At 49.6% G+C, this 26,582-nt stretch overlaps 1 protein-coding gene across 5 annotated transcripts in view; it reads left to right on the top strand.

The window, feature by feature from the left end:
- The first annotated feature begins 2,249 nt into the window (after positions 1–2,249).
- Positions 2,250–26,582, top strand: part of phf14 (PHD finger protein 14) — a 46,558-nt gene continuing 22,225 nt past the window's right edge. For 3 of the 5 annotated variants that reach the window (XM_062445871.1, XM_062445872.1, XM_062445874.1), the window contains exons 1-16: positions 2,250–2,340; positions 3,231–3,347; positions 4,079–4,800; positions 5,305–5,446; positions 12,134–12,293; positions 13,029–13,140; positions 13,868–14,005; positions 14,904–15,050; positions 15,229–15,499; positions 15,984–16,090; positions 17,230–17,325; positions 19,895–20,001; positions 20,382–20,513; positions 21,909–22,059; positions 25,846–25,905; positions 26,105–26,226. In XM_062445871.1, coding sequence (XP_062301855.1) covers position 2,340; positions 3,231–3,347; positions 4,079–4,800; positions 5,305–5,446; positions 12,134–12,293; positions 13,029–13,140; positions 13,868–14,005; positions 14,904–15,050; positions 15,229–15,499; positions 15,984–16,090; positions 17,230–17,325; positions 19,895–20,001; positions 20,382–20,513; positions 21,909–22,059; positions 25,846–25,905; positions 26,105–26,226 — 2,585 coding nt within the window. In that variant the 5' untranslated portion in view covers positions 2,250–2,339. Of the gene's footprint in view, positions 2,341–3,230; positions 3,348–4,078; positions 4,801–5,304; positions 5,447–12,133; positions 12,294–13,028; positions 13,141–13,867; positions 14,006–14,903; positions 15,051–15,228; positions 15,500–15,983; positions 16,091–17,229; positions 17,326–19,894; positions 20,002–20,381; positions 20,514–21,908; positions 22,060–25,845; positions 25,906–26,104; positions 26,227–26,582 lie in introns of those variants that run through there. The other 2 variants (XM_062445876.1, XM_062445873.1) reach the window with 2 other exon arrangements.

Here is a 26,582-nt window from a genome sequence, read left to right on the forward strand (position 1 = left end):
GAGGAGGAGCAAAGCAGTAGATCAATAGATGCCTTTCGTTACATGCTACACCGCGATTCATAAATAACATCCAACACAATTACTCCTTTTCAAATGAGCTTTTAAACTTTCTGCTGCATGCCCCGTCTTCATAGTAATGTTTTGATTTCCTAAACCCTGTGTTATTCTTGTTCTTAATGTAATTGGTTCTGTCCACCGGCTCATCAGGCTGACTGATATCAGCACTGGGACAGTTTCTCAGGGTTTCCATAGCTGCAGGGCTGCCAACCTCTGACTGGTGCTGCTCTTAAATCAACCCACAGTCGCTGCCACTATCTAACTTCATCTTCTCACGCATACCATCCAATCATTTTTGGTTATATATATTTATTTTTCTCTGAGGTAAAAGTGTTTCATTAAAATATGCATTTGATATTTATACCGTTTATTTGGTAGGCTTTCTGAATGTCAAACCCTGCTGTCTAATGTCCAGATGCTCTGTCAGTCTAGGTGTTATTCACAGCTGACTTCTTCAACAGCGGTATAGCAACACCTCTAGAGCACATCACAATGTGTTCACACATTGTTGGCACATGCATAAATAAATTATTTGCTTTATTAAATCATATAAAACACACTTAAGTAACCTGACACCCAATCACCTTAATGAGAAATTACTGTCATTAAAGATAGATTATTTCAAATCACAAGAAATACATGTATTGCATCCTTAGTGTGGTCTTTGTTGTCATTTTGACAATGACCAGTTTAGAGGTTCTCTAAGTATCTCACCCAGGTAGAAACTGAGAAACAGTACAGTTTGTTTACAATAAAATAGAAGAAAAAAAAGTTACTACTGTATGTTGATGATGATGACAATCATGATGCATACAATGGTATCCCAAAAGTTTATTTTGATGCCAGGTGATAAAGAATTATGGCTTTCTCGAACAATACAGTGCTATTTGTCATCGGGCAAGGACAGTTGCAATCATCCCTTTTGTTCACCTTCCCCATCAGTCTTGTACTCGCCCAGTATCAGGATCAATCTAGGCCCATTTATTTTAATTGTCTCCTGTTTGCTAAACTGGCAAAGTCAAAGGAGGACAATAGAAACAACCTAATTTTGAAAGCAAGCCAAAAAAAAGCTTTTTTCCTTTTTTTTTTTGACAGTCTGAACATTATGATGAAACAAAAGAAGTTATTAAAATGATGTTGCTACTGGCATTTCTGACAATCTTACATGAAATGAGGTTTCAAATTAATGTTCCACAATAGGATACCGCCGATATAACTCATCAGAAATGTCATGTTTAATGTAAACTACATAATGATATTTGATGGTATTTCATTTTGAGATTACCAGTGCACAGCTGCGGGCACGAAACATTTTAATAGGATGTCATATCAGTCTGTGATATGGATCACTCAATATGCATACAACATTAAGCTTTTAACTGACTCGTGGACTATATGCACAAGAACAAGCTTTAGTACTTAGTGTTATTATTCAGTATTCTCACTTACTTGGTGGTAAGAGAGTGGCAAGAAAGAATAAATGAGGTAAAAAAAGACATTTGACATCTGACCCTGTTGAGTCGGGTATTTCCAGTGGTAGCAACCAGCTCTGCAAACCAAGGTGGAATATTCCAATATTACTCAGCCCAGGTGCCAACAGGGAAGCCCAGTAACCATGGTATCGTCAGTACTCCCAGAGACTGCACTTAATTTGGTTTGAGAGCTAGAAGAAATACTGGCTACTCCATGTAAACATGGAGAGTTTATGGACCTTTTGTTAACTGATAAGGCATCTCTCTGAAAAGTAAGAGATATCTAGCCAAATAGCATCCACTTAGAGCATTGGAAATTATTTACCAAAACAGTCTTTAATCATTTAAGAACGAGTGATTTAATAATTGATAGGATAAAAGACTAATGCTCAGGATTTGATCAAATATATTTTTTACAAGAAGTGATCTAATTGAAAAAATATGGAATTGGTTGACATTGATACAACATATTAATATTATGTATACTCTACATACAGCAAATAAAGCATATATAGGCATACAGTACATTTTGTAAAAATAAATACATAAATACTGTCTCTCATTAGTCAATCAGCTACGTTAAATGAAAGCTCCAATAATGAACAGGAACATGATGTATTTGAGCAGTTTTATCTCAGCTCTCTTCAGCATCAGGACCAGACAGCCGTTGCCATGGTTTCAACATCAAACTGCCTCAAACGTCACTACTCTGTTTGCTACGTCGTACACACTTTAGCTCCATGGTTTGAGGAGACGTTCTTTGTGTGCCATTGTTCGCACAAGCAAAATTGAGTGGGGAAAAAACGATAAAGTGAGTGACCAATCCTTCGATATTGTTTCTGTTTGACAATTGGGCTTTACATGCAGCCAATAATAAAAAAAAATATATATTTAGAGTTACCCAAGCCTATATGATTCAATGCAGGCTAGCTAACTAGCTAGCTAGTTACCGTACGGTGTACAAAGCGCCAAGCATGCTACTGTACTGTAGCACCTAGCCAACATCAGATTGTGTTTTGAGATGCTGCTGTCTTTAAAAGAATAATGTGTTTGTATGTTACATGTACATGCCAGCTCATTCACAAGGTAGCTAGCCTGTTAACGCTACCTGATTTGAGACGCTAGCAAGCTTTCGTTAGACATACTTTACTAGCTTGCAATAGCGAACGAAGCGTTACAGTAGCTAGCTCGAATGCTAATTTGCTAACGTAGCTGTGTGGGGAGTCAGATGTTTAGGCTGTATGGGCCGTCCCGCAGTGCACCAGTTTTAGTGAATATTAATGACAATACGTGAGGTATCTACACATATTTACGTGTGCGCGTGCACATAGCTCTGACTAAATGAGACATTTAAGTAACTGTTCAACTATTGACAGATCTGCGCCGTACACTCCAGTCTAGTAAATAGACTCTGTCATATGACATTACATCACCTGGTGTCAGATCAGTTCGCCTTAAAATATGACCATCAGACCATGCTGGCATGTTGACGAGCTAGGTTGCTATTATGAACTGCTAACCAAGTGGCCTAAAGTGTTTTCCCAATGAATACAATCTGGATACAAAACTTCTGTGTTTTAAAACACCAACTGGACTTTGCATTGTGTATGTACTGTGACATGCCAGTGCCCCTACAGGTATTCCTGGATGGTAATAATACTTAACAATGATCTACCATACATGTGTTTCATCTCTCCCCAGTGGACCGTGGTTCAAAGCGTAGGCAGGTGAAGCCCCTGGCTGCCTCTCTGCTGGATGCATTGGACTACGACAGCTCTGACGACAGTGATTTTGAAGTAGGAGAGGAAGGAGCCTCAGGTAGGTGCAGCCACCGTCAGTGTGGGTTTTTAAATAATGGTTCATTATTTTGCTTTTTCACAGGGACAGTTGCAAACTGGAACCCGAATTGAACACAAAAAACAAAACAAAAACTGAACAATCAGACTAAGCCAACCCTCACCGTTTTGTGTTTATCAATCACAACCTGCCAGTGTTTCTCAGTAGACTACGCATTATGTCTCCATTGTTGTTGTGTCTGCCGCCCCAGTCAGACACTGCTGAGGCGGGAATGAAGTCCTCATCACCCTGCCTGCCCGTATCCACACAGAGCCGAGTGGCTGCCTTCCTGGCCCTGCCTCCCTGCCTCGCCCCGAGATGGGGCCGCTGAGGCGATCTCGCCCTGTCACTGCAAGGCTGCTGGACTAATCGCTCTGTCTGCTCCTGAGGTCTCCATCCTCCCCCTGTCTGCAGAGCCACACGCCGGCCAGGGCAGGCTGGCAACTGATAATGAGATTCTACTGCACTGCACTAGTGAACCTCCAGGGCTGTTGTGGAGTTAGAAATGTAGACAGCAGCGCTGACATTTAAATATTGCCTGAACTGCATGTTGCAGATTGCAACATGGCTATGTTGAATCGAACACACACAACTACAAAAAAAGCACTTTTAGGCATCATAATAGCGGCGATATTTTCCCACCCGTCAAGCTGTTCATTTGCTTGTGTTTGCATCCATGTGATTTCCATTCTGCCCCGTCTGTCTCCTGTCAGGTTCAGAGGGCAGTGGCATTGGCAGTGATGAGGAGGAAAGCCCCGCGGGCTCCGACAGCGACTCGGACAATGTCGGATCTGCCGAAGAAGAGGCCAGAGAGCTGACCGCAGACGACACTGTCACCGAGGACGAGGAGAAGACCAAGGAGCCGGCGTCCTCTGACGGCCCCTCCAAAGAGCCGCCCGCCTCTGACGGCCCCTCCAAAGAGCCGCCCGCCTCTGACGGCCCCTCCAAAGAGCCGCCCGCCGAGGCCCCCAAGTGCCGAAGGAGGTGCGACAGGGCGTCCGACTCGGAGGCCGGCGGCAGCGGGACGGGGAACGGCGGAGCCGGGAACCCGGAGGAGGGTCTGGCGGCCGAACCCAAGAAGTGGAACCTGCGCAGGAACCGGCCCATGCTGGACTTCACCACCATGGAGGAGCTGAATGAGATGGACGACTACGATAGCGAGGATGACAACGACTGGAGGCCCGCCGCCGGCAAGAAGAAAGGCAAGGCCACTGCCCAGAAGGGCGGGAGCGGGGAGGAGGACGAGGGGAGCGGCAGCGAGGAGGAGGAGGACGACGACAACGAGGACGCCGAGGGCTGCGGGGACGAGGAGGGGGAGGAGCCGAGCAGCAGCGACAGTGATGACGTGAAGAAGCCCAAGAGGAAGGCGAAGAGCAGCAACGCCTTCGACGAGGAGCTGACCAACGACAGCATGACCCAGGAAAAGGGCAACGAGGTGAGCGGGGCTGTCGAGCATCTCGCCACGTAGCGGTTTGCGTAGCTCGTATCTGGGCCGGGCCGGGGCGCCGGGCCTTTGTCTTTAGTCCCTGGTCGTGTCCTTAGTTTAGCAACGGCCCCCTCATCCTGTGGTTCCCCTCTCAAAGTTTGACACAGACTGGTCTTTTCCTGAAGACCCCGGTAAATTTGGTTTCAATGAGAGTTCCTCTCTGGTTGCTTGATGGATGACCACATTGTTTACAGTATAACACCCAGCACTCAGTTATTGGGCTTTGCAAAGTTACCACATAATCCAATGAGAAGATTTGATGGTATCACAGAGAGACTCGGGGGCTTGCATTGGCGCTGCGCTAAGCGACTTACGCTTAGTGTCTATCATTGTGTAGAGGATTTGCAAACTGTCAATAACTGGCTCTGTGGTCAGAGGCGTGAAAGAGGGATGGGGGGGGGGGGGGGGAGAGAGATAGAGGCTTTACCCAGACTCTGCTTCCTGTTTCCCCAGGACACGCTACTGGAGCGCGCCCAGACCTGGAGCTCCCAGAGGATGGAGCACATCCTGATCTGCTGCGTGTGCCTGGGAGACAACAGCGAGGACGCCGACGAGATCATCCAGTGTGACAACTGCGGAGTGACCGTGCACGAGGGTAAGAACCCCGCCACGGGACCACCGTCAGGGCCGTCGCCGCTTTTCAAAATAAAAGCTCCGCTCTTCGCCGTGGAGCCCTAATTAGTCTGTAACTGAACGAGTGGTTCTAGATTTAGAGGACCTTTTAAATAAGCCAGGGACTCGCTTTAGGCCGTATTCATGGTATATATATGGGGGGGGGACTTTTTTCTGTGGACTTGGAGCTCCTTAGCCCTTGAAATTGCATTATCATCTAAGGGAGCTGGGGAATAAACAGAGAAGTGGGAGTCAGCTTCCTCATCATCTAGCTTCATCAGCCCATTGTGTCTCTGACGTGTTGGAAACAAAATCAATGACTTTTTAAATCGTTTCTGAGCCTTGGCCTTCCCTGCCGGACAGGCGTAGTTAACGCTACCCATGCAGGGTGGATCAATGTGACACTGCTAATTTTCAATTACTCCAATTGTATTTATTTATTTATTTGCTCCTGTTTTACTGATCTAGAGCACCTGGAGAATCCGGGGCAAGCTTTTCTGTCTGAAGGATTCTTCATGAAAAACAGCCTGTAGTTTGTCCTTTCGAGCGAGCTTTCTGAAAAAGTGTTCTAACAGGGCACTTATGCTATGGCATTGAAGCTGGTTCCTCAGATGAATGTGTGCCACGGGCAGGGACTCTTATTCCTGTCCTCCATAGTTGACGCTGCGCCTGGTCTTACTTTGCTGAGATTTGTCTCAGGTGTGCAGAGGCAACACACAGTATGGTTCATGGCTGATGGGATCAATTGATACAGTGACCCAGGGACCACCTGATGCAATCATTCATGGCTTCAGCCCTTTTCCATCACTTTCTCCATTGAGTCACAATAGAATATGAATACTTTGTTCTCCAAAGTGGTGGATCGAATCATTCTGGAATGCCAAGACAGTCTTGTTGTTGTGTTTAAGCCTCGGTACTTCTGCAGTAGGCAGCCTACTTCCTTCCAAAACAGTGTGCCGTTGGGTGTGTGTACAACCGACCATCAAGCAACACACACACACTTACCCTGCCCTCACACCCAGAGCCACCGAGACAAACGACTTTATCGCTCCACCACTAGCCGCACTGAAGTAAGCTTGAAACATCCAGGGGGCTTGATGTGCCACAACACCGTATTGCAAAGTCAGTCCTTCAGAGCAGCACACATGGCCCTGAGGCTTGTCCCATACGCAGCAACACATGTACGCACGTAGCAAGGAAACACTGTACGGTCTAACAAGATATCAGAAGCAGGACTTCCATTTATCTGGTCTCCTGCGTGCTCCAAAGAGACAGCAGGGAGTGGTTTGGATTGAGGGCCCTGAGAGACAGGCGACGGCAGGCGGAAGGAGCAATCACGGCTATTCCTTATCTTTCTTCCTCTGTCTCTTTATCTCTCTTTCGAAGATGGGCAGGTTGTCAGGAATGTTCAAAAGTCTTTAAATGTCTTTGAATTTTGGACATGAAGGGAAGTTCTAAAATGAGCCTACTAATTCTAGAAGATAATAGCTTAATTTTACTGTCTGAGTGCACACTATGTAGGTTTACTGTTGTAGCTTCCCTCGCCAGCTAAAGCTGGCCAAATGTATTCTATTTGACAGTGGGAAAACAAAGCAATATGTGCTCCCTAACGCAATAGAACATGTTTATGTTACTTGAATGGTTCAATTATTCTGGCCCTCCCTTTATTTGTTTTCTAATGTCTTGCTCAATTATAGTTAGAATAATGCATTCCATTTCCAAGACCCCGTCTGACTATTAAGGAAATGGATTGAAATGGAATGGCAGACTCCAGGAAAGGCTTGTAGTACAGTCTTCCATCGTTTTGGTATTTGTACTTCGCAAAAAAACAAGTGGATGTGGGTTTGAGAGAAGACAATGGAAGACGGAGGAGAGAGAGAGGTTAGAAAAGTCAAAGCGACCAAGAGGAGGGCGAGCGGTGAAAGGGAGTGTGAGAGAGAGAGAGTGAGAGAGAGAGTGAGAGAGAGAGAGAAATAGGGAGCAGCTCGGCATCCAGGATGTTGTTTCTCCTTCCTTGGTGATAACATAGCTCTGAACTCTTCTCCCTCTGGTGCCTTGAGCCGGGGCGGGCAGGTCCAGCCCCTCCAACGTACAGACAGATGTCCCCCCCCCCCCCCCCCCCCCGAAACAGCCCCACCTCGCCAGCCGCCTGCCACCCTCACGTGCCAGCTGCGCCACAGCCCCACCGTTGGTGGAGGGGGGACGGTGATTGGGGGGGCGGCAGGGGGGCACAGCCCACATGGCTGTCCCTGTCACATCGGCTCGCCCCGCGCACTCACACGGAAAGGTGACTCGCTCGTCACGGAGGCGCCGCGTCGCTGCCACGAAAATGGGCAACAGCCAAGGCCTCTCACACCCCGTGTGCCCAGCCACCTCGGGGAAGCTCGACGAGCTGGCGCGCTGCCACCTTCTGGAAGACCTTCCAAACAGCAGGGCAAGACGAAGGCCACAGCTGGGACTGTCGTCACGGCCTCCCGGTTCGGAACTTTTTGGTGGTGACGTTCAGTGCCTCCGTCTTCTCTGTATTCACGACACAAGCCGACTATGGGTCGAGGTTCTGGTTTCGTTAAGGAGGATGTGCGTTTCGGGTGGGGGAAAAGAAGAGCGACGCCAAAGATAAAGGACAAGGGAAGCAATAGGCCGGTCTGTTGTAGAAGAGGGAGGCCCGGCCGAGGATTGCGGAGGCGTAAATGAGAGATGGGCTGTCATTATCTGGAGCTCATGTGAGTCCGCTCCCGACGCTCGTCTTTGTTCTCGGGCGCACGGCGCGGTCGAGCCGTCCTCCCTCCTCCACGGATGAGAGGAGACGACCAGATGAAAGGAGGCAGCCGAAGTCCAGTGTGAGAGATCAAAAGCTGGGGATGGGGGCAGGAGGGCCTCCTCGAGACCCGGGCGCCCACTCAGACCCCCAGCCCTTCCAGGGCAGCCTGGAACTCTGTAGGTTGGCTGCTTTTGATTAGCATTCCTTTCCTGGCCAGCGGTTTAAGCGGACATCATTACCCACACTCCCACCATAGGGCACCTCACCACTTCTCGTGCCCTTCCCTAAACAACAGTTCTTTGGGTAGAAAGCCCAATTATTGAGTTGTTTGTTTTGTTGGGGGGGGGGAGGGTTGTCCTTGGTATCCTCCGAATGTCTTGTTTAGCTTTACTGGTAAAATGTAATTGTCGCTGTCCTCATTCAAAGGCGAGCAGCCAATAAAACAGGGCCCTCATAAAAGAACATCATTAATAGACCTGTTCCCATTCTACCACCAATTAAATCAGTGTGCTATTGATTTCCCCTTGTTCCTAATGAGTTCCACATCGTAAACTTAATTATTTTTCCCCAATTGTGCTGAATTCATTCAGGGTGGTAGAAGTTTATTTGTTTAAATGCACCAGTAAGAAAAGTTCCCGAAGCGACATTGTGCATCACATTTAGCAGACTCGGTTAATTATAATTTATACCTAACCAATCCAAAACGAAAATGCAAACTTGTGTTTGGGAGCGAAGAATGGCTTGTCAGTCATGGGCCTGAGTGTTGAACCCTAGCCTCCCTCAGCTCAGGTCTGGTTTGGCACGGTGTTTATCTCACATAAAGAAACACCCGGCACATGACCAAGGTCTTCCTCAGCGACTGTGCCCTTGGTTCCTTCTGCTTCATACCAGGTGCTCAGGTATAAATTCACTCTACGTCAGCACTACTGTGTACGGTACTGTGTCCGAGGGTATCACTCACTTTAGGCTTCTTCAGGGAAGCGAATAGCGCATTCCACTCCTTGCCAACCTCCTAAGTCAGCTTCCTAAATGACAGACATACCGCATATGGCCATATTAAGTTAAGTTACATTAACATACCCAGTATGTTTTCCAGTTATAATGTGTGAATCTTGACATGCTAGGTGCCTTGCCAAAGCCTACATGTTATATTTTCACTTCACAGTAAGACGCCTAGGCAGTTTATTGTGATTGTTCGGAATGTCTTAAGATTTTATGTAAAACAAAAAGATGCATTGTTCCGGGTTATTGTCAGTTTGAATGCATTTTCTTTTGGGTTGTCATTCATAACCACTCTTTTGTCAGGCTAGAGCACTGACTGATACGTTTAATTGAATTAACTGTCCCATTGTTCCTTTTAAACAGGGTTAGAAACGAAAATTGAAATCCCAAAAATAAAAAGCGACCATAAAACCTTACATGCCCCTTAATTAGGAAATGATTTATGGCACGGATTAATGCCGCCCATGAAAATGATTGCATTGTTTTAAGAGAAGGGTGCTGCATTTGAAAGATCTCCCCATTTTGTCTGGGGTTTGAATTCATTGCTGCTGATTTACAGGAAAGCAGCTGGCAGTTTAGATTTCTCTCCTCACCCCACATCTGTCATGGAACCCGCCAATTACTTCACTTGTAATTGGTCTTATACAGGGACTTAGTTTTCTTCTCTGCCTTTTCCAAGCTGTTTGGCAAGCTAGCTTTGCTTACGCAAGTGCTTTCAAATGGGTCCACTTAATTTTTAAATGAAACCTGTTGCCATTTACGGGTAAATTGAACTAATGTAAGTGCCTTCATCTTCAACAATTTGGATGGGTTTGTGTAATAAAATCAATATTTTGACAGCCAAAGTTAGCTGAATACAAGATATTCTAGTGAAGGGTTAGGCCAAGACCTAATGCAACTTCTAATGAGACGCTATCTTGGCTTTTCAAACCTTCCGTCACCCCAAACAATGTAATATTTGATGGAAATGATTTATGAGTAGGTATTTGTCAAATGAATTTCTGAAAATGTCTACTATTTTGAAATAGAATGTGTAGGGATGTTGTAGGACCATGAGTTATACTAAATACAGTAACCATTTTCATCAGATCCGTCCTGAAGGGCGTCATAGGGAGAGTAGTGATGGAGCAGGTAGCACAGGACTACTGCAGGTGATCATGAGCGAGACGTTACTGTAATAGTGCTGCTCTAGCTCTCCATCACAAGGGGAAACACAGACGTGCTTCTGGAATTGTTTAGAACTGCAAACATATTATTACGGTGAGATTGCTGCCAACATCAAAATGGGAGCCATCAGTACGCTGTCAAAATAACAGATTGCTCTTTCCCCATTATGAGCTGCCCATTATTTCAGTCCTTTATCCAATGGGACAATAACAAACAGCCTCGGCATCATATCATAACATGCAAGAAAACACAAATACCCATACTGTAAACATCTGCTCAAATGTCAAAAAAGTGTTTGAAAATGGTAGGGTTACCAAGGGATGTGAGCTTGGTCAGTAGAGTGAATCCACTCCATTCACACCTAGTGAATTAGCTCAAATGCTATATGGCACACCCAGTGAAAGCTACACTGGATCTCGACACGGTTGAAAGTACTTCTTGATTTAGTCAACTACCCTGCTGCCCCCTCTCTTACTGCCAAGCTCGTCATTCCTGACAAGGGTAATCTTCACTTCGTGGATTACGAAGCTATCCTGTAGTCATCACTTTTTGTCAGCTTAGCTCATATTAGCCAGCACCCCATGGCTTAGCAGTTCCAGCTTTGTATCACAGTTCAAAAGGAACATCGGAGATTTTCCTGCGACGGTTCAGCCGTAAATCGGTTAAACTAGCGCGGTGAACGCTCAGGGCGCCAGTTCGATGGCTCAAAGCCCAATCAGTGTTAAGCGCCCAACTGTTGCCAGCACTATTCCAGTAAAGTCTTTCTTTGATAAAATAAATGACATTGGCCTTGCCCTTTCCACATTCGGTGGGCAAACACAGACGAGTTTGGTAGGCGCCATGTACATGCTAGATATTTAAGGCAGCTCCATTCAGAGCTGAGGTCCTTGTTTGGAGGTTGTGGTGGAGTCCCAGTGACGTCTCGATTCATTTCTTCCCCCATTCAAATCTTCAGCTGCGTCACTAATTACAATCTTTCAGCTAGTCCCCTGTCCATATGACAGTCTGTGCTAAATGGCATGAATGATTGCAGTTTGAATGCACCACAGTGCAGGCCGAGTCTGGAGTCCCTATCCAAAAAAGGAGCTATAGAGGACACGCATACAGGAACACAATAAAGAACTGAATCAACAGTGCCGTCTGCCCAGTGTTTGCCTTCCGCGGTCTGACTCCCCAGTGTGGTCCACGACGACAGGCATGCAGAACATTGAGCTAGGGATTTTTTGCGAGTCTTTCGCGTCGCTCAGGAAGGCCGGAGGCTGGGTCTGTCGAATTAGGAGCCAGTCTGTTATCTCTCCAATGGAGGCAGAGAGCTGATTGCTGCCCTCATTGGTAGTGTGGAGCACGTCCGAGCGCTGTAATAGCCACCGTGGAAATGGCATCAACCAAGTGATTGTTTTGGCAACCCCGGAAAATTAAGAAGACAACTTTAACATGCTTTCTCTAGGCTTCTCGTCTTGTATCTAAGGCCTCAATAATATGGTCAAATGTGTCTATTAGAGAAGAAAGAGATTGGAAAAAGCCTGGAATAGAAGGATTATGATAAGAATACAGGGTGGGTGTGTCAGAAAGCTACTCTGACCATCCTAGTTACATGGTTCGACTTTATTATTGCACCATTGTAGGAATTGTCTGGTAAACTCTTTAAAGATGATCAGAATCAGAATTCAGCGAACCACACTTGAAGGCCTGCTACGTCACGCAATATATCTAAAAAACAAACATGTTTATGTTCCGAAGGTTGCTATGGCGTCGACGGCGAGAGTGACTCCATCATGAGTTCCGCCTCAGAGAACTCCACCGAGCCCTGGTTCTGCGACGCCTGCAAGAACGGCGTCACGCCCAGCTGTGAGCTCTGCCCCAATCAGGACGGGATCTTCAAAGAGACCGACGCCGGGAGGTGGGCTACACAACACAGTTAGCTGACACACAGTTTGGTCTGTACGCTAAGTTTGTACTTGTGTGAAACAGTCAGACGGGCCTAAAAACATGTAAAGTTGTCATTTGTCAAGTACCGAGGGCTAACCCTAAATTGCGCACGTACAAAACTGAAGAAACCTAAGGGAAAAGGAGAGGTGGAAAACAGGAGCAAGAATGAAAAGAGTGGGAGAGAGAGGAGGAAGGAGAGAGAGAGAGAGCGAAAGATAGGGGAAGAAAAACGAGAGAGGGAGAGAAAAGAGTGTGTTATGTGAAGCGTGGCGACTTCAGCCACGTTATCGCTGATAGTGCTCCTCAGCCAGCCTGCACCCGAATTTACTACTTCACTAGAGCATGAAAAACACAGCAAATTAAACTGTGGAGCGCTTGCTTGCTGGAGATGGATATCTTTATATTGGACTTCGGATTCTCTTCCCCAAAGTCCGCATTTGAAATTGTGTCGCCAAACTGTAGCCTGTGAACGAAGCTTCAGAAATCTATCTTTGAAGGTTTTCTTTAAAAAAAAAATGTCTATTAAATATTTCACTGCTGCTAATTCCACGTCGCCCTCTTGATATCTTAATACATAGAGCAAGGCCTATCCTTTTTCAGCTTAAGTTCAACTTTTTTTTCTTGAGCTGGTCATATTGAAACTGAAGGACTATTCCATGAATTTTGCAATTTAACTTCATTTTGTCTTCTTCACATGTTCTTTCAGATGGGTCCACGTGGTGTGCGCCCTCTATGTCCCTGGAGTGGCATTTGGAGACATTGATAAACTGCGTCCAGTAACCCTCACCGAAATGAACTACTCCAAATATGGAGCCAAGGCAAGTGTCAAAGACTTTGAATTGACTCTGGGGAGGAAATGGAAAAATCGAAGAAAGGTTTGCAAGTAATACTCAGACTGCTTTTGAAGTTTAATACAGGTCAGCCTTTCTTAAACACCATTTCATGGTTTCCCCACGGAGATGCTACATATTCAAGTAAAGTGAACATGGCAGAAATGTAATGTTTTCATCAACAGTATGACAAACTTAACTTGACATTCAGTTATTCCAGCAATGCTACGGGAGGATGATCTACACTGACAATTATTTCATTTTGGAACTTTATTTGGAGACAGGAAATGCTGTGTAATATTGTAGTGTTTTATTGTGAGTCACCCATAAAGATTGGAGTGAAACAAGCCCTGCTGGGTGACTGTACAGCATGTTCTGTCAAATCAAGCAGTGTCTTATTTATAGAGTGAAGGTACTTCATGAGACAAAAATGAGAAGAAAAAAAAAGGCACTTTATATGTGAATGACTAGAAGCATTTTACAAATGATTTCTGCTCCGATTGAGACTTTTAGCAAAGTGAAAAGTTCAGTTCAAGTCTTTTATTGTCAGATGCACAGAACAACACAAGGTCAGACTGAGCACTGAAATTCTAAGTGCTTCCAATATTACAAGTCTATTATCACGAAAATGCAAAGTCATTTGCAGGTTTCACAAATGGTCACCTTTTCCTTCCCGCCGCTGACTTCCGTGGCGTTTTCTCTCTCCGCGCTCTAGGAGTGCAGCTTCTGCGAGGACGCGCGCTTCGCCCGCACCGGGGTGTGCATCAGCTGTGACGCGGGCATGTGCCGCTCCTACTTCCACGTGACGTGCGCCCAGCGGGAGGGCCTGCTGTCGGAGGCCGCGGCGGAGGAGGTGAGACGCGGGGCCGGGGGACAGAAGTCACATGACCCACCGTTTGGCTCTGGAGACGTGGTGTGCTGGGGAAAGGAATTCTCCTTTGGGAAAGTGGGCAGCTTCGGATGGTGTCCGCGTGGCACATCCTGCTATTGACGGATCCATGGAATGCATTTTCAGACTCGATGATCTGCTTCTCCTTGTCAATAGACTTAGGTGTTATTTCAGTGGCTTCTTGGGCCAAGATATTGATATTAAAACAATCATTGAAACCATCGGGGGCGCCCTGGGCCAGCAGAGGTGTGTTGTGATGAGTATGCACGGCGTGTCTGTGCTGTAGCACAGGCATGCGCCCCGCGTCACTTACTTTGACGGCAGAAAGACGCTATCGCTGGCCCTGATAAACAGGCCCAGAAAAGCGCCTTCTCACCAAAATCCACTTAATCCAGTCAGCTGTGCAAAAGGCCCCTATCAACAGGTAAGAACGCTGATAGCATCCAGCCTAGCACCTTAAGCCTAAACGGTTCCGGGGGAGCCTGGATCCTGAAAATGTCTGTGCCTTTTTGTGTGTTTTTTCTTACTCTTGACTGTGGTAGAAGAAAAGGAATGTAGAAAGACCCTGCTAGAATTTCATTGGACCAGTGACCAGTCATTTGGAAGCAGGAAATGGAGGCTAGCGTTGGCCCTCATCTTGATTTGTATTCAGTTTTTACATGACAGTTTATTTTCAGTCCAGGTTTGTTCCCATAATTGTTTCCCAGAAAGGAATGACATCTTGTGTACATAAATATTGCATCTCTACCTTGAAATGACTTGTACTTGTGGCGGAGGTTGCACCGGTGGAGTGCAGGTTGCATTCCAAGGCATCGTTCCAAAATGGCGGCCCATGTTTGGACCCGTGTCTCTATGATTCCAGGACATCGCCGACCCTTTCTTCGCCTACTGCAAGCAGCACGCGGACCGCTTCGACAGGAAGTGGAAGAGGAAGAACTACCTGGCGCTCCAGTCGTACTGTAAGGTGTCACTGCAGGAGCGGGAGAAGCAGCTGGCGCCCGAGGCACAGGTCAGAGGTCACGGCTGCCATCCGCCCAATCTGGTTAGGTTCTAGATCACCTGAAACAAAAATGAGGACGATAAAGTTACACTCCGTCGTGAAGTCCACCGTGACCGGACCCAGGACGCCAAGGTCTGCGGATCCCCAGTTTAAGATGTGTCGTTGGGGGGGATCTGTCCTTCCGCAGGCCCGCATCACCACGCGCCTGGAGCAGTACCGGGCCAAGGCGGAGCTGTCGCGGAACACGCGGCCGCAGGCCTGGGTCCCCCGCGAGAAGCTGCCCCGCCCCCTGACCTCCAGCGCCTCGGCCATCAGAAAGCTGATGAGGAAGGCGGAGCTGATGGGCATCAGCACGGACATCTTCCCGGTGGACACGTCCGACATCAGCGCCAGCGTGGACGGCCGCAGGAAGCACAAGCAGCCCGCGCTGACCGCCGACTTTGTCAACTACTACCTGGGTAAGAGAGAGACTCGTTAGCATCGAGCCATCCTGCATGCTCCCGTCTTCAACACAGACCGCATTTGTCTATATAAGAATATATATAATTGCTCTCATCAAATCACAGAAAAGGGCCTTTTCATAAAGAGCCACCCTTTTGAACCTCATAGGAATCTGTTCCTGTCTTAGAGGCTTTTATCGAGTTCCTGCCTCCAGGCTCTTCAGAAAGACGTGGGAGGGGGGGGTTTCGAGCGGGTGCCAGACATATGCGGGCTCTCAGCATGTAGCCTTGCGTAAAGGCATTTTCTCCCCCAAATGAATAATGATGATGCCAGATGTGGTGGGGAGACGACTGGCCCGCCGGTAACCTTGAGAACACACTCCATTACCCCCCCCCCCCCAGCAGAACGGGCCTATCTGCCATCAAGACACTCTCATAGGCCTCCTCCTCCTCGATATAGATTAGGATCGTGTTATTGATTTGTGGGCCCATTGCTATGCAGAGAGGAACATGCGCATGATCCAGATCCAGGACAACATCTCGGAGCAGAAGAGCCTGAAAGACAAGCTGGAGAGCGAGCAGGAGAAGCTGCACGTGGACTACAACAAGGTCAGAGGCGCCCGCCATCCCCACCCCCCCCGCAGCACACGCACACCCAGACCCCCCACCCTGTGTGTTCTGAACGCACCGCTTCACCCTCTGACAGGGCCTGCTTGTTTATGATCATGAATATGCAAGACAAGTCATGATCCCCGCTCCCAGAGAAAAGTCATATTTTTGGAAGGCGGAAGGGTTTGAGAGGCAGGGGAATCCTCCCCCCGGCATGTGACCTCGGTGGCGGGCGCGCGGGCCGCCTCGCCGCTCCACCGGCCACGGCGAGGGGGACGGCGAGGGGGACGGCGAGGGGGAGGCGCAAAAGCGGAGGAGTAACAGTCAGAAGAGTTAATGTCGCGTTCAGTCTCGGGCCGCTCGTATTAAGCGTTATTAATGGAGTGTGTGTTGCTAATTGCGCCGCTCCACTTGCTTTTACACAGCCCCGGCCTTGGGGACAGTGGGAGAGGAATGGCTGCTCAAAGTTTCACTGTGACTGATACATTTATAATAAAAAATCATCATAAAAAAACCTATAAAACAATGCCACGGTCTCTCTCATTGTCTGTGTGTGAGAGAGAGACGGGAGGGAGATAGAGAGAGGTGAAGGCTCATCTCTCTCAGATTAGGAGGAGCGTGTGGTAACACGTTTGCCTTCCGCCTCCTCTTCTGGCCGCCCTGATAACGTAAAGCCCCGAGTGTTGGGCGGGGTGGACTGTGTTTGCCACCCAGATGTGCTGAGGAAGGTCCGTCCCCCCCCCCCCCCCCCCCCCCCAGTCTCGTCTCCCTCCCTGTGGGCCGTGTCAGAGCTCCGCCTCTTACCCGCCGTCTGAGGGACTCCTCGGATAGAGAAATGCCAAGCGCTGGGCTTTTTCCTCGGCCCTAAAGTGGGTCCTCTTGATGTTGCGGGTGTGTAAGTGGGAGTACAAAAGGGCTGGTAAGTGGGGGGACCTTGGGGTGGATGTGTGCGCACACGCGCACCGGCGGGATAACGAGAGTGCGGGATGAAAAGCCGCTCACGCTTTGTTCTCTGTGTGTGCGCTCCCTTTCTCTTTCTCTCCCCCTCTGTCCCTCTCTCTCTTTCCCCTCCTTCTGCATCTATGCCCCCCCCCTCTCTCTCTCCCCCTCCTCTCCCCCCCCCCCCCCCCCCCCCACAGCTCTGTGAGTCTCTGGAGGACCTGCAGGGCGTCAACGGAGACCTGAGGAGCCAGGGCCAGGTGTTGTGGTCCTTACTGGGTGGCATGCTAGGCCAGGTAAGCTCTCCCATCCCCCTGCCCAGTCGGCCCCGAGCCCCAGAGCTGCTTACAAAGTTAGAGCAGAAGAGCCAGGCCCGTGCCTTCCCCACCAGCCCTCCAGACTCCGTTAGGCGTCCGTGTTGGAAAGGAATCGAGATTGCCAGTAGCGACTGACACAGGCCCCTGTTGGGTAATTTGGTTGCGCCATAAAAAGCTCCCCCGTTTGAAGAAAAAAAAAAACCTTTTCATTTGCACTAACTGATTGACCTGTCATTTGCCATGAAGGCAAACCTGGTTCCCAAGGTGAAAGCTGTCCGCTGCCATGGCAACGGCGCGGAGCCCGAGAACCCTCAGCAACGCCTCTCTTTGTTAAAAGTAGCAGGGCGGCTTTGAAGAACCGACTGTCATCCAAACAGTGGAACATGTTCACACTTAGCAGCTGTGTGAATTATTCGCCGCAAACAAGCGTTACGTTTGAGTCAGGTCTCGCATGCCTGTGTTAGCGAACACGGGGGAAAAAAATGCTCTCAGACAATATTGATGAAGTGTTGGAATCAATGTTATCTCTATTTAGATGGAATATCTAGAGAAATCCGTAGAAGTGTTGCTTGAGAGATCTTTATCCGTAGGACCCATGGTAGGAAACGGTCTGTGTATTGTAACACCATCATAACACAGTCACTCAGCGCTCTGTCAGATGCCTGCGCGCGCGCGCGTGTGTGTGCGCGTGTGTGTCCCATGCTGTGATGAGGTGAGAATGAGAGCTGGGGCCTTGACAGACAGCTACAGAAGACAAGGCCAATGTTTCCCTCTCTTCCTTTCTCTCTTCCATCTTTCTCTCACTTGTCTCCCTCCCTCTCCATTTCTCTCTCGCTGTGTGTCACACACAGACACACACACACACACATCCGATGCATGCGGTCCGAGGGAGGCCTGTGTGATGTGTGCCTGGACAGAGCAGCGCGGGGGTGTCAGTGCGGAGCAAGGGAGGTGTGCAGGGTGGCCCACCAGCCAGCTCACTGCCCCCGGGGCCAGCTGTACCCCAGCCCTCACCCTCACACTCCAGTGATGCCTCTCTGGTCCTGAACCACCACCCCACCTCTATCCAGGGAGCTCAGACCTCCTTGTGGCCTCCCACTCTCACCAGGTCAGCAGTGTTACCAGGCCAGCGTCCCCCTGGGATGAGTCCAGGCACTGGCTGTAACACGGAGACTAGGAATACGAGGACCAGCCCGGGGGGCAGGCTGTGAAGCGTAGATGTAATCAGTCCTTCAGAAAAGCATTTACGTAAGCAGTTAAGAGAATGTAGAAGATGCTTGATTAACAGGAGTGTTTGTAGGAGCGCGGGCCCCTGCAGATAGATGGTAGGGAAGGACCAGAGGCAGGAGGGAGGCAGGAGGAGGAGAGAGGCCGAGGAGACGAGCGGGAACGCCGGTGAATCCGCAATGACCGCCATCAATCACGTAATTAGAAACGTGCGCAATTTAAATAGCAACATCAGTCAAGGCGCCGTTCGCTTTTGTGGCATCTATCTGCGACGTTTTCATTTCCGATTTGTCATTCCGCCACGCACATTACCACAAATTATTGATGTTCCCAAAGGGAGCCCCCTGCACCCCACCCTGGGAGCGGGGGCCGTGTTTGCGTCCGTGCATGATTTACCCCAGGAACAACAACACCCTCCCAACTCGAGCACCGGCACTTGCGACTGGACGAGTCGAACCCCAGCAGGAAGCGCTGCCTGACTGTAGTGCGTGGACACGTACAGCAGTGTTCCAACGGGCTGCCGCTCATGTTGTTTATGCATGTGGGCGAGCATGCAGAACGCTCCTCCTCGGAAGGGCGCTTCTGACAGAGACCCTGGAAGGCACCGCCGCAGTCAGCTGACCCCCGCTCCCACAATGCCGTCGTATCCGTCCCCCGCGGCGACCAGCGCTCCGTCTGGCTGCCACTCGGAAGACGCCAGATGGCCCGGGGCCCGCCTGTCTTGACGCCTTATTTTTAGCAAATACCTTCAACCACCCCCCCCCCCCCCCCTCTCCCCCACCCCCCGCAGCTCCCGCCCCCCCCGCAGCTCTGATAGGTCCAGCAGGCTGATGTGAGGGTTTGTCCATATCAGTGATGGGGGCTTGTTTCCCTACTGGGCGGATGCAGACAACTGTTGTCCACTATTAGGAGATAACCCTCTGCTCCGTAGCTCCACCCGGCCCTGCCGCCCCGGCCTCCGACCCCCCCCCCCCCTCGCCCCCACCGTGATGACCAGCGCTCCACGCTGCGGTGCAGACTGAGCGCGCTCAGATTAGAGATGTCCCCGGGGAGAAGGCTGTCTGTTTGGTGGTGGCGACGGGCCCTACCAGATACCAGTTAACTTTTCTAATTAACCTGGACAGCAGCGACGCGACCACCATGCTGGGCAGGGGGCCCGGGTACCGACTCTCTCTCCGCCAACCCCCCACAGGCTGCGGCAGTGCCTCTCGCCCCCACGGTACGCCTGTCCTTCAACAGCCGCCGGCGTCCGTGAGGGGGGGGGGGGGGCGTGCGTACGTGTGTGTGTCTTTGAGGGGTCGGTGTGTTTTTTCTGCGACAGAAACTGAACTCTCCAGCTGTGCTGAGAGCCCCGAAGGAGAGGAAGCCGAGCAGGAGGGAGGGAGGAGCCCCGGGGAAGTCTCCCAACCTCCCAGCCATCCTCTACAGGTAACACCAGCCGAGGGACCAGGGGAAACACACCGCCAAGATTGATGGCAACTCCCCTTGGGCTGGGTTGAATTGTTTGACCCCATCGTTCCTTAGTGTGTGTGTGTGTGTGTGGGGGGGGTATTCACCAAGGGTTTGATGGCATATGCTGTGCTTTTATTGGAGGATGTTTTTCCAAAGGAGTTGTCGTTTCTCGGATCCTCTCTCCGAGTTGTGTTTGGATTCATCGTGGAGGTGCTTGTGTGTGTGTGTTTGCATATGCTCTCGGGTGCATCTGTGCGTGTTTTCACGTGTGTACGCACTTGTCTGTGTGTGCACGGGCGCGTCTGTCTGTGTCTGTGTGTGTGTGTGTGTGTGTGTGTGTGTGTGTGTGAATGCAGCTGTGGGATCTGTAAGAAGAACCAGGACCAGCACCTGTTGCTGCTGTGTGACACCTGCAAGCTGTACTACCACCTGGGATGCCTGGAGCCTCCACTCACACGCATGCCCAAGAAGACCAAGAACAGCTACTGGTGAGACACAGGGAGAGGGGAGACTAGCCACGCACCAGGAGCACGCACCAGAGAGATACAGGGAGAGGGGAGACTAGCCACGCACCAGGAGCACGCACCAGAGAGACACAGGGAGAGGGGAGACTAGCCACGCACCAGGAGCACGCACCAGAGAGATACAGGGAGAGGGGAGACTAGCCACGCACCAGGAGCACGCACCAGAGAGACACAGGGAGAGGGGAGACTAGCCACGCACCAGGAGCACGCACCAGAGAGATACAGGGAGAGGGGAGACTAGCCACGCACCAGGAGCACGCACCAGAGAGATACAGGGAGAGGGGAGACTAGCCACGCACCAGGAGCACGCAGGAGACAGAGAGAGACACAGGGAGAGGGGAGGAAAGGAGAGAGGGCGAAAGATAAGAAGGAGGGAGTGTGTGTTACATACCCAGATACCCGGACCAGAGTAGTGAGGTGAACTGATTGTGGCACATATACAGTCTTGCTTGTGAAGAAGAGGCGTTTGAGCGAGCCACGTGCCCTGAGAGAGCTCCGGGTCTGTTTGGCACCTGTATGAAAAGAGCATGTTGTTGTTCACATACAGAGACAAGACACATTGGTGTTCACCAGTGATTTGCTCACATTAAGTGTGACATTTCAGCTTGGCGCAGAGAAGGGAAAAATGTAATACACACACACACAAATATAGGCCTACACACTCACTCACTCACTCACATACAAACATGATCTCAAAGCAAGATATCCATGTAAGGAGGTGTACAGTTACTTTGTGCTTATTTCTCTATGGAAGGAATTGTGTTGTTTCTGCCACTTAATGAGCAAGTTGATACAATTTTTTTGCTGTGTGTGTGTGTGTGTGCGCGCGTGTGTGCGTGCGTGTGTGTGTGTGCGTGCACATGTTTGTGTGGCACAGCCAAGTCTTTGCCAGTGTTTGGAGTAATTCATTTAATCCATGAATAAGAAAAGCGTGATGCCGTTCTGCTTCACCGGGTGAAAATTAGACAGCATTTGAAAGATAGAATTGTGTGGTGGCCAAGTCATACCTAATTACAAGGATCCACATGCCCAGAAATGCACCCAGGCAGCAAGGTGCTCGTCCTGTTTCTAACCAGAGACACAGAGGACACCCAAGTTCACTCTGTGTACTTTACTTTGACTGTGAACACACCTGTCAGAACAGGCGCACTTGTCTGCCTGTATCGAGCTAGCTAAATAGCTCAATATTTATTAATGTAGTTATAAGGAGCATCGTGTCAGTCAATGGTATTTTGATTAAAAGAAATATGCGAGGACACGTCAGGAGAAGCAGGGCTCAAGGTTTGAAATGTTCTCACCGAGTAAGGGCTGCTTCCGAAGCTGACAGCGTCCTCTCTCTCTCCATCTCCTTCTCCCCAGGCAATGTTCCGAGTGTGACCAGGCCAGTAGCGACGAAGCCGACATCGCCATGGAGACGCTACCAGACGGCACCAAGAGGTCCAGGAGGCAGATCAAAGGGCCAATCAAGTTCATCCCTCAGGACCTGTCTCCAGAGCCCAAGAAACTGCAGGTGAGAGGCTCGGTGTGTATGGCCACACCGCAGTACAACACACTCTCACACGCACACGCACACACACACACTCACACACCTCACCAAGCTGCTCCTCACTCACAGCATGGTCACTCTGGTGGGAGTTAGAGAACAGTCGACATTGTCCTTTTTTTCCCCTTCTTTTCAAACACTCGAAATTGACAGCTGGCGTCACTAATTTAGACTTAGCCTAAGAAATCAGAGTAAGCGATCGATCTGTGCTGATTAGAAAGCATTGACCCGAGCCATCGTTAGTCTCACGAGTCTTCAGAGAGGTGACCAGCGTTCCAGACAAGGTCACAGCGTGGCCACCCAAAGCGACAACACCTACGGGCCCGGGACAACAAGTAGTGACCGTGTGATGATGTCATGGGTCTGAGAGCGCAGCTGGGAGCGCTGTGGACACGTTCCACTGAGACAGCTGAACGGAGAATTGAAAACGGAAGAAGCGACCCCAACCTCGTCTCCTACAACGTAACAGGATAAAAGCCAGTGTGTGTGTGTGTGTGTGTGTCATGGTGTGGCGAAGCTCGGTTAATCCTCTGTTGCCGGGTAAGCCTACGCGTGCCGGGCCCATGCTGGAGCCCCGTGGTGTCTGGGATGCTGGGCTGTGCCGCCGAGGTCCTGCCTGTCAGCTGGGAGGGACAGGGCGAGATAGGGACGCTAGCGTGTCTGTCTTCATGGATCCCACTTATCTGTCCCCTCCATACCCCTGATCCTGCGATCCTCCTGCCTTGCCGCCCGGCCCTCCTCCCTCAAGGAACACCCGATACTCATCTCGTGTGTGTCTTTTGCGCTCTCCTTGGTATTAAGGCACTGTCAATAACTCCCTCCCCCAGCCCCCTCCTCTCCCCCACCCGCAGCCCTCTCCTCTCCCCCAGCCCCCTCCTCTCCCCCACCCGCAGCCCTCTCCTCTCCCCCAGCCCTCTCCTCTCCCCCAGCCCTCTCCTCTCCCCCGCCTCAGCACGTCCGCAAAGCTTGTCTGGGGAGCCCTAGTCCTCCGTGCACTCTCACTGCCCCTGAGAAAGAATAGGCCTTCCTCAATAGAAATGACACATAAAAAAAAGAAAAGGATAATCTCTTTTTCCTATTCATATACATATATATAACAAAAAAAATAAAAGCCCCAACGACATGCTGTCTCGAGGTGTGTGTGTGTGTGTGTGTGTGTGTGCGTGTGTGCCAGAGGAGCAGCAGCAGGCCTCGTCTGGGTTCATGTGTTTTCTCTGTCAGCTCCCTCATGCCCGCCGGTCTGCAGAGGATCCTGCTGGAGTACCACAGGGATTAAGCGGCTTCTCTGATTTCTCTCTCTCTGCCGCGTCCGCCCTGGTCCACCAGCTTCAATGCAGCATTTATCTTCAAATGCAAGGTGCACGGTGGCAGGTGCTGAAAGGGCCCTGCTTTGCATTTTTAATGCTTTTACCAGGGCGCCCTTGCTGGCTCTGCTCTAAAGCCCTGTTCCACTTTATCAGGGTTGGTTAATCGACCTCCCGCCGGCCTCTCTCTCCCTCTCTCTGAGTGTGTGTGTGTGTGTTTTTTCTGTGCGTGTGTGCGAGGGGGGACCACGCTCTGGGGTCACATGGCCAAGCGTCACATGAAACATGGACATCTCTGGTCTTTGTTATGTCCCTCCAGTGTGTGAAACCTGCTCAAGGATCACCTCTAAATCCGAGTAGCATTCCTGAAATATTTTGTTTCTATATTTAAGACATCTAATATATGAATATAATCTATGTATACAGTGACTTGTTGCAACTCAAAGAACCTAGTACATCATAATCAGCAAAAATCGAGATCAATACACACTCCGCACTCGTGGGTTGTTAGTGCTTGTTCTGGTATTTTCTCAACCCCAAGCTTTACCTCCCCCTGCAACACTTCTGGGCCAATCAGAGCGGAGCCTCCCATATGAACACTGTCATTAGTCTACTGAGAGTCATGAGAATTAAGTTGCTACATCTAGTTACTGCTAGGGCCTATGTTCCGTTAATTATTCCAGTCCAGTGTGAAATGATTCATGGTTGTTAAAGATGCGATGATGTACTTAATTAAAAGATTGATTCTGCACAGGTTTAAATTTAATTTCCTCACCTGTGCAGAGCTTGTGATTAGGTGTGGGTGTGTGTGTGTTCCACTTGAGTTTGCATAGCATTGAGCTCTAATATAGATCTGTGTTGATCTTTTCCTGGCCTTTAATAGATTACCTAAATAGAATCTGCAGTAATGGAGAAATAATGTAATAAAAGTCCTCCCTTTGTTTGGTGGAGCTGTTGTGAAAGAAGTGGCGAAGGTCTTCCAGAGCCAGTTGGCAATGTTCTTGCAGTTAGCGTTTATAATAATAAGTATTCCATCTGGCCAAGTGGTGGCGAGCCAAAGGCGACAGATGGAATTGTTTTCCCAATCTGTTTAAATATGTTGACCATTCCCCTTCTCCCCCTTAAAACCAAAACCAAAAAAGGCAGGCTGGAGTTGTGTTGCTCTTGTGTGTTATATCCCAACTCCCTCAGACGCAACTCCAAACGTGCCTCTGGTCGGTCGTTCAGGGCTTCAGCTTGGACCTCTTGAAGCATGTTGACAACGGAACCTGGGAACCAGGGAGTCAGGTGGCTGAGCGGTGAGGGAGTCGGACTAGTAATCCGAAGGTTGCCAGTTCGATTCCCGGTCATGCCAACTGACGTTGTGTCCTTGGGCAAGGCACTTCACCCTACTTGCCTCGGGGGAATGTCCCTGTACTTACTGTAAGTCGCTCTGGATAAGAGCGTCTGCTAAATGTAAATGTAACCTGTGTGCGTGTCTGGCATGTCCATCAATCCAGTTGAGTCCATCAGCGTGCCCTGCACAGGGGCCGGCTAGTCCTGTGAGCGGGCCCTCCTCTGTACACCTGCCTGTCCATCAGTCTAGAGGATCTGGACAAAGACAGCTCAACTCCTAGGAATAGGACCAGCTGGGCCCGACATGAAGGATGGGATTCATCCAGTGCAGGCCCTCGAGAACCCCGTTCTCACACTGCTCAGTACATGTGCAGGTCCACACTCTCTTGGTACACAAGCGCTTGGACTGAGACCAGACGGTCATGAAGGGATTCTCCCTCTACTGAATAATACAATTATGTCACATAAGTGAATGAGACCATAACGGGCTTAAAACAACAGTATTACCATAGTAACACACCCACATGTCACTTACTGTAAAGTCAATAAAACTCTTAATTTCACAATTACATTTAGATTTGGCAGCAGCAATTTGATTTCCATAGAACTGCAGCACCGCTTGCTGAACTGGCTTTTTAGTCTGAAAGTTGTAACTTTCTGTTGGGAACCATCTGTTCAAAGATGTGGATGATTTCCTCTCTGTCAATAGGAATGTCAGTCTGTATCCCAAGCAGCCGCCAGTCAGACCTGTAGCTCGTACTTACCAACACATTCCCTCCCAATCTGTAAAAAAAAAAAGCCTGCCTGTTGAAGTAGGACACGTCATTGCAACATGACAATGAGACTATCCTGACGGCAGACTCGAGTCAGACAAATCGCTATAATAATTCTCGGACTTTCTTATGATTAATTTGCTGCTGTTTTGTGCACCCTTTGAATTTGAATTCAAATGATTTTTACATCCTATCAGTGTTTATTAATTGATGTTGAGAGGGGCACTTAATTTTTTTTTGTTGAGAAAGGGCCTGGGCTCAAGCCCCCAAATCCCCCCCCCCCCGCCCCTGCGCCTCCCTGGGTCTGGGATGAAAGAGTGACAAGGTTGTGCGTTCCACAGAGAACCAGAGGACAGAAGAGGAAGAGGGTGTCCATCTGTGAAGATGATGACAAGACTGAGGTACAGACCCTTGTCGCAAACATTCCCACCCTCTCCTCCGCTAAATCCCCTCCACGGTTTCACCCCAACCATATCCACCTCAGGGGAGAACGTTACGTTCTCCTGCTCTCACGGCCTTTACATGCCTACTACCCCCCCTCCACACACACACACACAAACACAAACACGACTACCGTTCTAATCCTCCCTGTTTCCATAGGAACCGCCCCAGCGGGAGCGTCGCCAGCGGCAGGCTGCCCTGCAGAAGAAGCCCAAGGCCGACGACACCCGGACCGACTGCACCACCTGCCAAGGACCGGGCGATAACGACAACCTAGTGAGGTGAGTGACCACTTGTCGGGGGTGGGGTGGGGTCTCTCTCTCTAGCCCCTCTTACACAGCCTGTTCAAGGCAGGAATGTCCCGCCTCTTCACCGCCTCACTTGATCATACATGGAATGGGGGGGGGGAGGGGATAATTGTTGTACCGGCATTAAGCCGGCAGCAGACGTAGTCTCAGAGCCAAATCCACTTCTGTGTAAAAGGGAGAGCCGGCATGGCGGGACTACACACACCAGGTGTTCTTTGGGGCAATAGTGCGTGATCGCTGTATAAAAGGGGCTAGAATTCTGTGTGTGTTTGCACTTGGTCAAGGGGGGAGAACTCTCTTGGGGCGGGGGATGATTCAAGTTCAGTCTT

This window comes from Osmerus eperlanus, chromosome 20 (assembly GCF_963692335.1).
Source record: "Osmerus eperlanus chromosome 20, fOsmEpe2.1, whole genome shotgun sequence".
Lineage (NCBI taxonomy): Eukaryota > Metazoa > Chordata > Actinopteri > Osmeriformes > Osmeridae > Osmerus > Osmerus eperlanus.